Here is a 13,002-nt window from a genome sequence, read left to right as displayed (position 1 = left end):
TTTCCCATTGTTGCCAACTTGATGGCAGCTGGAGTCCAAGTCAAGGCTCTGATGCCTCTGCGCTCACTGATGCTCGCTTGATGCTGCTGTGCTCCAGCTGGAGCTCTGCTCTCGCAGCCTCGCTCAGACTGAGAGCTGCCGCGTGTCTTGACCTTGATGCCTTCCGCAGGCCGGGCGTCAGGTCAGCAGAAGCCTCTTGAGCGAGGGCCCGGCGCGGCCCGTGCGGCTCATCCGAGTCGCAAGCCCGTTAAGAGCGATCATCCTGGGCTTCAAGGCTCAGCCTCCGGGCCCCCAGCGAGAAGGCTTCGACTCGGTTTCATTCGTCGGCATCCAGGGCCGCTGAGTCAGGGCCCGCACAGTCAGCCGCAGTCACTGTACCCCGGGCCCGGTGACCGTCACTGAGTCACGATGTCTTTTACCGTACGGTCCGATCAGCCTAGCAGCAGTCCGCCTCGGATCCGTTGCTCCAATTAGCGCGTCCACCCCTTACGATGACTAGCGGAAACCTGGGGCTTCTGGGGGTGGGGTAGGGCAGTGCAAAATACATCAACAGGTAGGGTAGGATGGTGTCGCTCACCCGTACCTGATAGGCTAAAACCATGGGATTATACAGGGTGGTATGCGACTAGGGTAGGGCTCCATGTAGAGGGGTGGTTGGGCGGGAAACATGGCAGGAGGATGAAGGGGGAGAGCGGGAGGAGAGAGGGAGAGAGGATGGAAGGAGCTTGAGGGAGGATGACGACAAGCTTGTCATGTCGCTAGTGTGAGAGATGTCTTGTAGCTGCTGCAGAGAGAAGGAGACGTGACAACAGACAGAAGAAAGGAGAAGAGAGGAGGGAAAAGAAACGGCTGAAGGAAGGGATGAAATATGACGAATACCAAGGAGAGAGGAAACCTTCACTGTGCTTGATAATTTTTTTCGGCGGTCTTGGTCCCTCTCTTTCTTTGTCAAGAAAGGATAGTGAAGCTTTCTCTCTTGATCGTCTTATTTCTTTCTTTCTCCTTGTCTTTTCTTCCCTCGCTGTCGTTTTTCCTCTCTCTCTACGAACAGTCATTGAAAGGGAGAAAGGAGACGGCGGGGGAGAAGGAGGCAGAGTCGGAAGCAGGGCAGAACTTCGAAAGAGAATAAGGCATGCATGGATAAGTGAGCAAGAGAGGGGAAGTCAGAATGAGTCATGGGTCTTATCATCAAGAATAGACGGCATTTGTTGAGGTGAATACTTGATAAGCTCTGAAAGAGCAGGCGACTGATACGCTCTTGGTGTTGCAGTTGCAGGCAGTAGGATCAGAGTGTATAGACAGAAAGCCTCAGGTGTACAACACAAAGCTGAGCTGCTCTGTAATCCGATCGTTGAGCTGTAAACCGAACCACAAACAGAGGAAGATCCAAGATAGAGAGACATAAGACGAGGGAAGGAGAGAGTGGTGGAGGACAGAGGATATCTGAAGCCGGCTGATGCAAGCTCCTGACGCAGGTTTCTCCCTGGGCTGAGAAAGGGACATGAGTTGCTTCCCCTGCTTCTCGTCCAAAGTGAAGCCCGAGGAGGGTCGTGATGACTCGCTACTCAAGCAGAGGTTGGAAGAAGCGACAAGAAGGATCTCAGAGCTGGAGGCCGAGCTGAGAAAGCAGACTGTCAAAGATGCCCCAGCTCCTCAAGGAGGCGTAGAGACCATCCCGTCAAGCATCTCCAGCCCTACGACTCAGCCGTCAAACAAGTCAGACATCGAGATCAAAGCTCAAATCAGCCATCCCACGGCTGATCCACCAGCTAGTGCCCAGCAGACGACCAGCTGGACTATCCCCGACGACATCAGCTCTGACCTCAAGAAGCTCTTTCAGACCCCTCGAGACTCAAAGGAATACAAACCGTTTCTCAACAACCTCCGCATGGCTCTCGGCGTCGACGCGTCGGCCCTCAGCCCTGACAAGCTCTCGTACGACGACTACGAGGTCAGAGTCGCAAGAGAGTGGGAGCTCGAGCGCAAGGCCAGCAGCCTCGGCGACCTCAACATCCTCCGAGTCATGGCGGAGTGCATCCCCGGCGGGAGCGCGGCGAGTCCTCTTGCGGGGCTACAGGGGATGACGGAGAGCGCTCTATCGGCTCTATGGCAGACGGCGATAGGGAGGAGGCTCGAGGAGGCGCTGAGGAGGCCGGCGGAGGCAGGAGGGCGGGCGGGAGGAGACGGTGCGACGTCGCACAACAGCAAGTTTGCGGAGGTACGCGAGGCCGTGTACGGGAAGATCGAGGAGTACTACGGGGGGCTGATGGAGCGGATCGGGCTACCTCAGACGGAGCTGATGAAGGCGATAGAGGAGGAGCACTGCAAGGGCAAGGACGCGGAGGAAGGGTTCACGACGAGCAACTACAACATCACGACGACAGCCAAGGAGGAGTGGCTCAACGTCACAGACCCGGAGAGGAGGCGGAGGCTGTCGGACGGGACGCGGGTGATCCGAGGAATGGAGGAGCTGAAGGGGCTGGACACGGCAATCAAGGCGGGGCTACAGGAGGCGGAGCTGATCGCGCTGCAGCTCTACACAGGTACGAGAGAGAGATAGCAAGAGAGGGAGAAGGAGCGTGGGGGAGGAGAGAAGAGCAAGAGAGCGTGAGAAGGCTGACAAGAGGCTTGCTATGACAGGGCCGATGTACTTCAAGTACAACTCTGTTCTTCGAGCTCCCAACGAGCTCCTTCGAGACTCCAACAAGGTCCCCAACAAGTACACGACAACCATCCACTGCATCGTCAGCGGCATCGTCAAGCTGTCTCGTCACACGCCTCTGCCGGAGGGGCTGCGGGTGTGGAGGGGGCTGAAGGGGATGAGGCTGCCGGAGAGATTCCTCAACGAGGACAAGCTCGGGGTGTCCGGAGGAGTCGAGTACGGGCTGCTGAGCACGACGACAGACGTCAGGACGGCGATGCAGTACGCCGGGGAGGAGGGAGAGTCGATCGTGTTCGAGATCAGCTGCGGGGCGATCGACCGGGGGGCGAGCTTGACGTTTGTGTCTCAGTATCCGGGGGAGGGGGAGATGTTGTATCCGCCGCTGTCGTACCTGGAGGTGGTGAAGACGCCGCGGTACAGGGAGGTAGAGGGGAGGCGGGTGAAGGTGCTGGAGCTGAAGATCAACGCGAACACGATGAGCTTGACGATCGAGGACTTTGTGGGGAAGAGGAAGCAGCTGTACGTAGGGCTGATGGAGAACCTGGCGAGGGAGGTAGAGCGAGACGTGAGGGGGTGGGAGGGGAGGATCCAGGAGCGGCTCAGGACAGCTCGCTTCGACTCCTTTTTATCGTACCATCGCCGTCTTGTACAATCGATCATGGAGGAGTGCTGGGGGCTGGTGGAGGCGAGCAGGGCGAGGGAGTCGGGCTGGTACAACGACGAGTCAAACTACAAGGAGGCGATCGAGCTGTCGAACCGAGTCAAGGACATGGCGATCAACAAGCTCAGGCACTGGATCGAAGACACTCTGGGAGATGAAAAATGTGTAGCCCTTGCGGGCGAGCCGATGCAGTCAGTGTACTGGAAGACGATGGCGGGTCTGATGTACGAGATCAGCTCGCGGACTGCAGCAGGCGATGACGGCAGACGAGAGCAGAGCAAGAGGCTGTGCGGGATGTACGGCTTGTCGATGTCAAGGTCGGGCCAGCACGGGGAGCCGCCGACAGTGACGGCGGTGGTACGAGGACAGGGGGAGCTGATCGGGCTGCTGAAGGCGGCCGGATACGACATGGACGAGCGGACGGAGGACGGGAGGACAGGGCTGCATGTAGCGGGGATGCTGGGGAGGGCGGGGAGCGTGAGGGAGCTGATGGAGGCAGGAGCAGAGGTAGGAGCGAAGGACAAGGCAGGGAAGACGATAGTGCACTGGGCGGGGGAGTATGGGCACATGGAGGTGCTGAAGACGGTAGAGGAACAATGCGGGAAAGAGACTCTGAGGACCATGATGATGGAGAAGGACAATGACGGCAAGACATGCGCGCACTTGGCGAGTGCGGGAGGGCACTTGGAGGTGCTGCGGTATGTTGGGGAGGAGGTGCTGAGGAAGAAGGCTAATGACGGCAGGACATGCGCGCACTATGCGAGTCAGGGAGGGCACATGGAGGTAGTGCGGTATGCTATAGAGACATGCGGGGAGGAGGTGCTGAGGGAGAAGGACAATGACGGCTTGACATGCGCGCACTATGCGAGTGAGGGAGGGCACATGGAGGTGCTGCGGTATGTTGTAGAGACATGCGGGGAGGAGGTGCTGAGGGAGAAGGCCAAGGACGGCAGGACATGCGCGCATGTGGCAAGTGAGGGAGGGCACATGGAGGTAGTGCGGTATGCTGTAGGGACATGCGGGGAAGGGCTTATCAGGGAGAAGGACAAGGGCGGCTGGACATGCGCGCACTATGCGAGTGAGAGAGGGCACTTGGAGGTGGTGCGGTATGTTGGGGAGACATGCGGGGAGGAGCTGCTGAGGGAGAAGGACAAGGGCGGCTGGACATGCGCACACATGGCGTGTATGGGAGGTCACTTGGAGGTAGTGCGGTATGCTGTAGAGACATGCGGGGAGGAGGTGCTGAGGGAGAAGGCCAATGACGGCATGACATGCGCGCACTGGGCGAGTGACGCTGGGCACATGGAGGTGCTGCGGTATGTTGTAGAGACATGCGGGGAGGAGCTGCTGAGGGAGAAGGACAACAACGGCGCGACTTGTTTTACTTTGGCTTTTAAGTCAGATGTCAAGGATTATCTTAGAGGTTTAGGTATCGACTAGTCTCAGACTGAGCCAACAAGCTGCAGCCATACAAGTCGATCTCATACCTATCAGAGCCCTAGTAAAAGCGAGCTCACCTCAGACTGGTCCTTCTCAGACTGAGCTGACGACTGAAGGGATTGAAATCGCTCTCGTACCTCTGAAGATGCACTTGCAGTGGTCAGCATGCGAAGCGCTTGAGAGCATGACGGAGGGAGGGGAGGAGGAGACTTGTATCATGTGGGAGAAGCTTGAGCAAGTTTGGCAGTTACATTCCCTCCTCTCCTGTCCCGTTCCCTCCTCCCTCCCCTCCTCTCTCCCTCCAGCTCATCAGACGCGAGGAGATGGCCGGGGAAGGAGGTTGACCAGACGCGAGGGGAAAGAGAGGGGTGGGTGATGTGGCAGGAATACAGAGATGAGACGGGGAGGGTAGGGGTCATCAGAAAGAGTCAGAGCAGGGGGTGGTGTAGCGGAGAAGTTATCCAGACGCGAGGGGAAGAGAGGGGTGGGTACGGACAATCAGAGGGGTGGGGAGGGAGGAGTGGAGGCTCATAAGGTGAAAGAGGAGCTGGAGATCCGGGGTGATACAAACATGGTCGGGATGAGAGCTAGTCAACGAAGAGAAGGAGAAGAGAGAAGGAGGGAGGGAGGGAGAGAGAGAAGTTTGAGAGAGAATGGCAGAAGTACAAGTGTGGGAGACTAAAGAGGGAAGGAGACGAGAGAACGAGGGAGAGAGAGGAAGCAAGTAGAGAGAAGGAGGGAGCAAGAAGCAGGTAGGAAGGAAAGGGATCAGTGTAGGAAAGGAAATCATTGCACGACGAGCGTGCTCTGACAAGGGTGGATCATGCGACAGTATGACATTCACTACATGACCCAAAGTAGCTCCTCTATCAACATCCTGGTGAATGCAGTTGTTTACTCTTCTTCCGGATTGTAGTCTTTCACGTTGGATCACTCGTACATTCATCTCTTGATTTCTGATCTGCTCGTCCTTATCTATCAGGAGACAAGCCGAGCAAGAGAGGCTGAGGGAGCGAGGACTGAGTCTGCCAGCCTCTACCAGCCTACTGCTCCTCACGCCTACTACTCCTCACGCTCAGCTGCTCTCTCAACCTCGACCTCTACCTCCTCTTGTTCTTCTTCAGCCGCCGCTGCTCCTTCCAGCGGCTCACAGTAGCGCATGCACAGCCCCGGCATCGAGGGAGTCCAGCAGGAGGAGAGAGAGGGAGAGAGAGGAAGGGGAGGAGGAAGAGGAGAAGGTGCAGGAGAAGGAGCAGGAGCAGGAGCAGGAGCAGGAGCAGGAGCAGGAGGGAGGAAAAGGGAGGAGCAGGAGAAGCAGGAGCAGGAGGAGAGAGGAGGGAGGAGGAAGAGAGAGGTTTCACTTCTTGACATATGTCAGCCAGGTAGAATACTTGTCGAGTGGTTCTACTCTAAGGAACTGCAAGAGAGGCTGGATATCGTCCACATCATTCTGCAATGGCGTTGCTGCCAAACACCAGCGGTTGATGGCCGTCAGTTGCCGACAAGCTCGATGACTTGTCGTTCTTCTGTTCTTGATCCAACGCGCTTCATCGAGGATCACTCGCCACCATCTCGTGTCGAAGATGTCGATGCTCTCGTCTCCGATGATGTCTTGTTTCGATGATCGTCGTCCTGTACAACACAAGAGTGATGAAAGATGATGTTTCGATGATCGTCGTCCTGTACAACACAAGAGTGATGAAAGATGATAGGATCCACATGCAAACTCACCGTCCTTCTTGACACGTGTTGCACTGCGATGCAAGAGCCATCTTTGATAGAGATTCCTCAAGGTCTCATAGCTTGTGACAACAACATCGTAATCAGACAGACTGCGTGAGGACACGTTGCAACTTCTTTGCGGGTATTTCGAGTGGAGTATCGTCGTGGTCATCTTGCCATCCTCAATGCGCCTCTCGATCTGCGATTCCCAGCTGGTCAAGACACATACCGGACAGACAATCAGCGTCTTTGCTCGCTCGCACCCACTTCCAGCCTTGTCAGCTCGGAGAGCGCGATCGGGACCGTTGGACAGGATGAGAGAGAGAGCCTGTATTGTCTTGCCTGTTTGAACCGAATCAAATCGTTTGAAGGAGACAGTAGCTCGACATGCAAGCCTGATACAGTCTATCTCTCATGTGCTCCTTAAGCCCTGTTTAGTGTGCATTCAACTCAGCCCTGAGTGGGAAAACTGTCTTGTTCCGCGCCGGGCAGCTGGTCGATGATGGTACTATCATATCTGCTCTCACAAACTCGATCGATTTGGTTTCATTCGTCCCATCCTGGGCTCAGGGCCCGCTCAGCCGCAGTCACTGTACCGTCACGTTGTCTTACGGCCCGATCTTCAGCCTCCGAGGCTCCGGTCACTGAGATCGAGTCGCAGTAGATGACTAAGTTAGTCAATCCTCTCAACGGTTTTCATCGGCAGCAGTCCGCCTCGGATCCGTTGCTCCAATTAGCGTCCACCCCTTACGCTGACTAGCGGATACCTGGGGCTTCTGGGGGTGGGGTAGGGCAGTGCAAAATACATCAACAGGTAGGGTAGGCTGGTGTTGCTCACCCGTACCTGATAGGCTGAAACCATGTGAATATGAGGGTGATATACGACTAGGGTAGGGCTCCATGTAGAGGGGGTGGTCGGGCGGGAAATATGGCAGGAGGATGAAGGGGGAGAGCGGGAGGAGAGATGGAGAGAGGATGGAAGGAGCTTGAGGGAGGGTGACGACAAGCTTGTCTTGTCGCTAGAGTGTGAGAGATGTCTTGTAGCTGCTGCAGAGAGAAGGAGACGTGACAACAGACAGAAGAGAGGAGAAGAGAGGAGGGCAAAGAAACGGCTGAAGGAAGGGATGAAATATGACGAATACCAAGAGGAGAGAGGAAACCTTCTCTGTCTGCTTGATTGATGTGTTTTCGGCGCTCTTGATCCCTCTCTTGCTGTGTCAAGGAAGGATAGAGAAGCTTTCTGTCTTGATCTCCTTATTTCTTTCTTTCTCCTTGTCTTTTCTTCCCTCGCTGTCTTTTTTCTCTCTCTCTACGGTCAGTCACTGGAAGGGAGAAAGGAGACGGCGTGGGAGAAGGAGGCAGAGTCGGAAGCAGGGCAGAGCTTCGAGAGAGAATAAGACATGCATGGATAAGTGAGCCAAGAGAGGGGAAGTCAGATTGAGTGATAGGTCTTATTATCAAGAATAGACGGCATTTGTTGAGGTGAATACTTGATAAGCTCTTGAAAAGCAGGCGACTGATACGCTCTTGGAGTTGCATTTGCAGGCAGTAGGATCAGAGTGTATAGACAGAAAGCCTCAGGTGTACAACACAAGCTGAGCTGCTCTGTAATCCGATCGTTGTGGTGTAAACCGAACCACAAACAGAGGAAGATCCAAGACAGAGAGACGTAAAACGAGGGAGGGAGAGAGTGGTGGAGGACAGAGGATATCTGAAGCCGGCTGATGTAAGCTCCTGTAGCAGGTTTCTCCCTGGGCTGAGAAAGGGACATGAGTTGCTTCCCCTGCTTCTCGTCCAAAGTGAAACCCGAGGAGGGTCATGATGACTCGCTACTCAAGCAGAGGTTGGAAGAAGCGACAAGAAGGATCTCAGAGCTCGAGGCCGAGCTGAGAAAGCAGACTGTCAAAGATCCCCCAGCTCCTCAAGGAGTCCCGTCAAGCATCTCCAGCCCTACGACTCAGCCGTCAAACAAGACAGACATCGAGATCAAATCTCAAATCAGCCATCCCACGGCTGATCCACCAGCTAGTGCCCAGCAAACGACCAGCTGGACTATCCCCGACGACATCAGCTCTGACCTCAAGAAGCTCTTTCAGACCCCTCGAGACTCAAAGGATTACAAAACGATTCTCAACAACCTCCGCATGGCTCTCGGCGTCGACGCGTCAGCCCTCAGCCCTGACAAGCTCTCGTACGACGACTACGAGGTCAGAGTCGCAAGAGAGTGGGAGCTCGAGCGCAAGGCCAGCAGCCTCGGCGACCTCAACATCCTCCGAGTCATGGCGGAGTGCATCCCCGGCGGGAGCGCGGCGAGTCCTCTTGCGGGGCTACAGGGGATGACGGAGAGCGCTCTATCGGCTCTATGGCAGACGGCGATAGGGAGGAGGCTCGAGGAGGCGCTGAGGAGGCCGGCGGAGGCAGGAGGGCGGGCGGGAGGAGACGGTCCGACGTCGCACAACAGCAAGTTTGCGGAGGTACGCGAGGCCGTGTACGGGAAGATCGAGGAGTACTACGGGGGGCTGATGGAGCGGATCGGGCTACCTCAGACGGAGCTGATGAAGGCGATAGAGGAGGAGCACTGCAAGGGCAAGGACGCGGAGGAAGCGTTCACGACGAGCAACTACAACATCACGACGACAGCCAAGGAGGAGTGGCTCAACGTGACAGACCCGGAGAGGAGGCGGAGGCTGTCGGACGGGACGCGGGTGATCCGAGGGATGGAGGAGCTGAAGGCGCTGGACACGGCGATCAAGGCGGGGCTACAGGAGGCGGAGCTGATCGCGCTGCAGCTCTACACAGGTAAGAGAGAGAGAGAGCGAGAGAGGGAGAAGGAGGATGGGGGAAGAGAGAGAAGCAAGAGAGCGTGAGACGGCTGACAAGAGGCTTGCTATGACAGGGCCGATGTACTTCAAGTACAACTCTGTTCTTCGAGCTCCCAACGAGCTCCTCCGAGACTCCAACAAGGTCCCCAACAAGTACACGACGACCATCCACTGCATCGTCAGCGGCATCGTCAAGCTGTCTCGTCACACGCCTCTGCCGGAGGGGCTGCGGGTGTGGAGGGGGCTGAAGGGGATGAGGCTGCCGGAGAGCTTCCTCAACGAGGACGAGCTCGGGGTGTCCGGAGGAGTCGAGTACGGGCTGCTGAGCACGACGACGGACGTCAGGACGGCGATGCAGTACGCCGGGGAGGAGGGAGAGTCGATTGTGTTCGAGATCAGCTGCGGGGCGATCGACCGGGGGGCGAGCTTGACGTTTGTGTCTCAGTATCCGGGGGAGGGGGAGATGCTGTATCCGCCGCTGTCGTACCTGGAGGTGGTGAAGACGCCGCGGTACAGGGAGGTAGAGGGGAGGCGGGTGAAGGTGCTGGAGCTGAAGATCAACGCGAACACGATGAGCTTGACGATCGAGGACTTTGTGGGGAAGAGGAAGCAGCTGTACGTAGGGCTGATGGAGAACCTGGCGAGGGAGGTAGAGCGAGACGTGAGGGGGTGGGAGGGGAGGATCCAGGAGCGGCTTAGGACAGCAATTCTCGACTCCTTTCAAAAGACACATCAGGATCTGTTGAAGTCGATCGTGGAGGAGTGCTGGGGGCTGGTGGAGGCGAGCAGGGCGAGGCAGTCGGGCTGGTATAACGACGAGTCAAGATACAAGGAGGCGATCGAGCTGTCGAACCGAGTGAAGGACATGGCGATCAACAAGCTCAGGCACTGGATCGAAGACACTCAGGGAGACGAAAAATGTCGAGCCATTGCAGGCGAGCCGATGCAGTCAGTGTACTGGAAGACGATGGCGGGTCTGATGTACGAGATCAGCTCGCGGACTCCAGCAGGCGATGACGGCAGAAGAGAGCAGAGCAAGAGGCTGTGCGGGATGTACGGCTTGTCGATGTCAAGGTCGGGCCAGCACGGGGAGCCGCCGACAGTGACGGCGGTGGTACGAGGACAGGGGGAGCTGATCGGGCTGCTGAAGGCGGGCGGATACAACTTGGACGAGCGGATGGAGGACGGGAGGACAGGGCTGCATGTAGCGGGGATGCTGGGGAGGGCGGGGAGCGTGAGGGAGCTGATAGAGGCAGGAGCAGAGGTAGGAGGGAAGGACGATGAAGGGAAGACGATGGTGCACTGGGCGGCAGAGTATGGGCATGTGGAGGTGCTGAAGACGGTAGAGGAACAATGCGGGAAAGAGACTCTGAGGACCTTGATGATGGAGAAGGACAAGCATGGGAAGGAATGCGCGCACTATGCGAGTTACGAAGGGCACTTGAAGGTGCTGCAGAACGTCGTGAGGACATGCGGGGAGGAGGTGCTGAGGGAGAAGGACAAGCACGGCAGGACATGCGCGCACTTGGCGAGTGAGAGAGGGCACTTGGAGGTAGTGCAGAACGTCGTGAGGACATGCGGGGAGGAGGTGCTGAGGGAGAAGGACAATGACGGCTACACATGTGCGCACTGGGCGAGTGCAGGAGGGCACTTGGAGGTGGCGCGGTATGCTGTAGAGACATGCGGGAAGGAGGCGCTGAGGGAGAAGACCAATGACGGCTGGACATGCGCGCACTTGGCGAGCATGGGAGGGCACATGGAGATGCTGCGGTATGTTGGGGAGACATGCGGGAAGGAAGTGCTGAGGGAGAAGGACAATAACGGCCAGACATGCTCGCACTTGGCAAGTGTAGGAGGGCACATAGAGGTAGTGAGGTATCTTGTAGAGACATGCGGGGAGGAGGTGCTGAGGGAGAAGACCAATGACGGCAGGACAAGCGCGCATGCGGCGAGTCAGGGAGGGCGGTTGGAGGTAGTGCGGTATGCTGTAGAGACATGCGGGGAGGAGGTGCTGAGGGAGAAGGACAATGACGGCTGGACATGCGCGCAATTTGCGAGCGAGAGAGGGGACTTGGGGGTAGTGCGGTATGTTGGGGAGAGATGCGGGAAGGAAGTGCTGAGGGAGAAGACCTATGACGGCTACACATGCGCGCACTTGGCGAGTACAGGAGGGCACATAGAGGTAGTGCGGTATGTTGTAGAGACATGCGGGGTGGAGCTGAGGGACAAGACCAATAACGGCTACACATGCGCGCACTTGGCGAGTCAGAGAGGGTACTTGGAGGTAGTGCGGTATTCTGAGAAGACATGCGGGGAGGAGGTGCTGAGGGAGAAGACCAATGACGGCATGACATGCGCGCACTTGGCGAGTTACGGAGGGCAGTTGGAGGTGCTGCAGAACGTCGTGAGGACATGCGGGGAGGAGGTGCTGAGGGAGAAGGACAATGACGGCGGGACATGCGCGCATGCGGCGAGTCAGGGATGGAACTTGGAGGTAGTGCGGTATGTTGTAGAGACATGCGGGGAAGAGGTGCTGAGGGAGAAGGACGATAACGGCAGGACTTGCTTCACTTTGGCTGATAACTCAGATGTCAAGGATTATCTTAGAGGTTTAGGTATCGACTAGTCTCAGACTGAGCCAACAAGCTGCAGCCATAGAAATCGCTCTCATACCTATCAGAGCCCTAGTAAAAGCGAGCTCACCTCAGACTGCTCACCTCAGAGGAAGAGGACAATAACGGCAAGACATGCGTGCACTGGGCGAGTGAGGGAGGGGACTTGGAGGTAGTGCGGTATGTTGCAGAGACATGCGGGAAGGAGCTGCTGAGGGAGAAGACCGAGGACGGCAGGACATGCGCGCACTTGGCGAGTGAGAGAGGGCACTTGGAGGTAGTGCGGTATGTTGCAGAGACATGCGGGGAGGAGCTGCTGAGGGAGAAGGACGTTGTCAGGTACTCATGCGCGCACTGGGCGAGTGCTTTTGGGCACTTGGAGGTAGTGCGGTATGCTGTAGAGACATGCGGGGAGGAGGTGCTGAGGGAGAAGACCAATTCCGGCAGGACATGCGCGCACTTGGCGATTGAGAAAGGGCACATAGAGGTAGTGCGGTATGTTAGGGAGACATGCGGGAAGGAGCTGCTGAGGGAGAAGACCGAGGACGGTATGACATGCGCGCGCTTGGCGAGTGAGGGAGGGCACTTGGAGGTAGTGCTGTATGCTGTAGAGACATGCGGGGAGGAGGTGCTGAGGGAGAAGACCAATGACGGCAAGACATGCGCGCACTTGGCGAGTGAGGGAGGGCACTTGGAGGTAGTGCGGTATGTTGCAGAGACATGCGGGGAGGAGGTGCTGAGGGAGAAGACCAAGTTCGGCAGGACATGTGCACACTTGGCGAGTGAGGGAGGGCACTTGGAGGTAGTGCGGTATGTTGCAGAGACATGCGGGGAGGAGCTGCTGAGGGAGAAGGACAAGCACGGCTCAACTTGCTTCACTTTGACTTATAACTCAGATGTCAAGGATTATCTGAGAGGTTTAGGTATCGACTAGTCTCAGACTGAGCCAACAAGCTGCAGCCATAGAAATCGCTCTCATACCTATCAGAGCCCTAGTAAAAGCGAGCTCACCTCAGACTGGACCTACCCCAGCTAGGGGACAGCACTCAAGGCTAGGCTCAGCCTTGATCGTCAACAAAGTCA

General features: G+C 56.9%; 4 protein-coding genes across 4 annotated transcripts; 2 read left to right on the top strand and 2 right to left on the bottom strand.

Moving 5' to 3' along the window:
• Positions 1-3,396: 3,396 nt before the first annotated feature.
• Positions 3,397-3,733, bottom strand: GUITHDRAFT_155415 (hypothetical protein; the record flags this gene model as incomplete). The annotated part of the gene is given in 2 exon segments (XM_005822572.1): positions 3,397-3,467; positions 3,470-3,733. A coding segment is annotated over 1 exon segment (264 nt), but the record flags the coding sequence as incomplete, so codon positions are not given.
• GUITHDRAFT_79623 (hypothetical protein) lies at positions 3,732-4,763 on the top strand (the record flags this gene model as incomplete). The annotated part of the gene is made up of 1 exon (XM_005822571.1): positions 3,732-4,763. One exon carries the CDS (start codon positions 3,732-3,734, stop codon positions 4,761-4,763), a length of 1,032 nt encoding a protein of 343 aa, XP_005822628.1.
• A 1,357-nt stretch (positions 4,764-6,120) lies between these two features.
• GUITHDRAFT_79528 (hypothetical protein) lies at positions 6,121-6,657 on the bottom strand (the record flags this gene model as incomplete). The annotated part of the gene is made up of 1 exon (XM_005822570.1): positions 6,121-6,657. One exon carries the CDS (start codon positions 6,655-6,657, stop codon positions 6,121-6,123), a length of 537 nt encoding a protein of 178 aa, XP_005822627.1.
• Positions 6,658-10,484: 3,827 nt separating this feature from the next.
• GUITHDRAFT_79538 (hypothetical protein) lies at positions 10,485-12,853 on the top strand (the record flags this gene model as incomplete). Its single annotated transcript, XM_005822569.1, has 3 exons — positions 10,485-10,637; positions 10,860-11,627; positions 12,032-12,853. 3 exons carry the CDS (start codon positions 10,485-10,487, stop codon positions 12,851-12,853), a joined length of 1,743 nt encoding a protein of 580 aa, XP_005822626.1.
• Between the last annotated feature and the right edge of the window lie 149 nt (positions 12,854-13,002).

Source organism: Guillardia theta, assembly GCF_000315625.1.
Source record: "Guillardia theta CCMP2712 unplaced genomic scaffold GUITHscaffold_122, whole genome shotgun sequence".
Classification (NCBI taxonomy): Eukaryota; class Cryptophyceae; order Pyrenomonadales; family Geminigeraceae; genus Guillardia; species Guillardia theta.
This window is presented reverse-complemented; position numbering and strand designations above follow the sequence as displayed.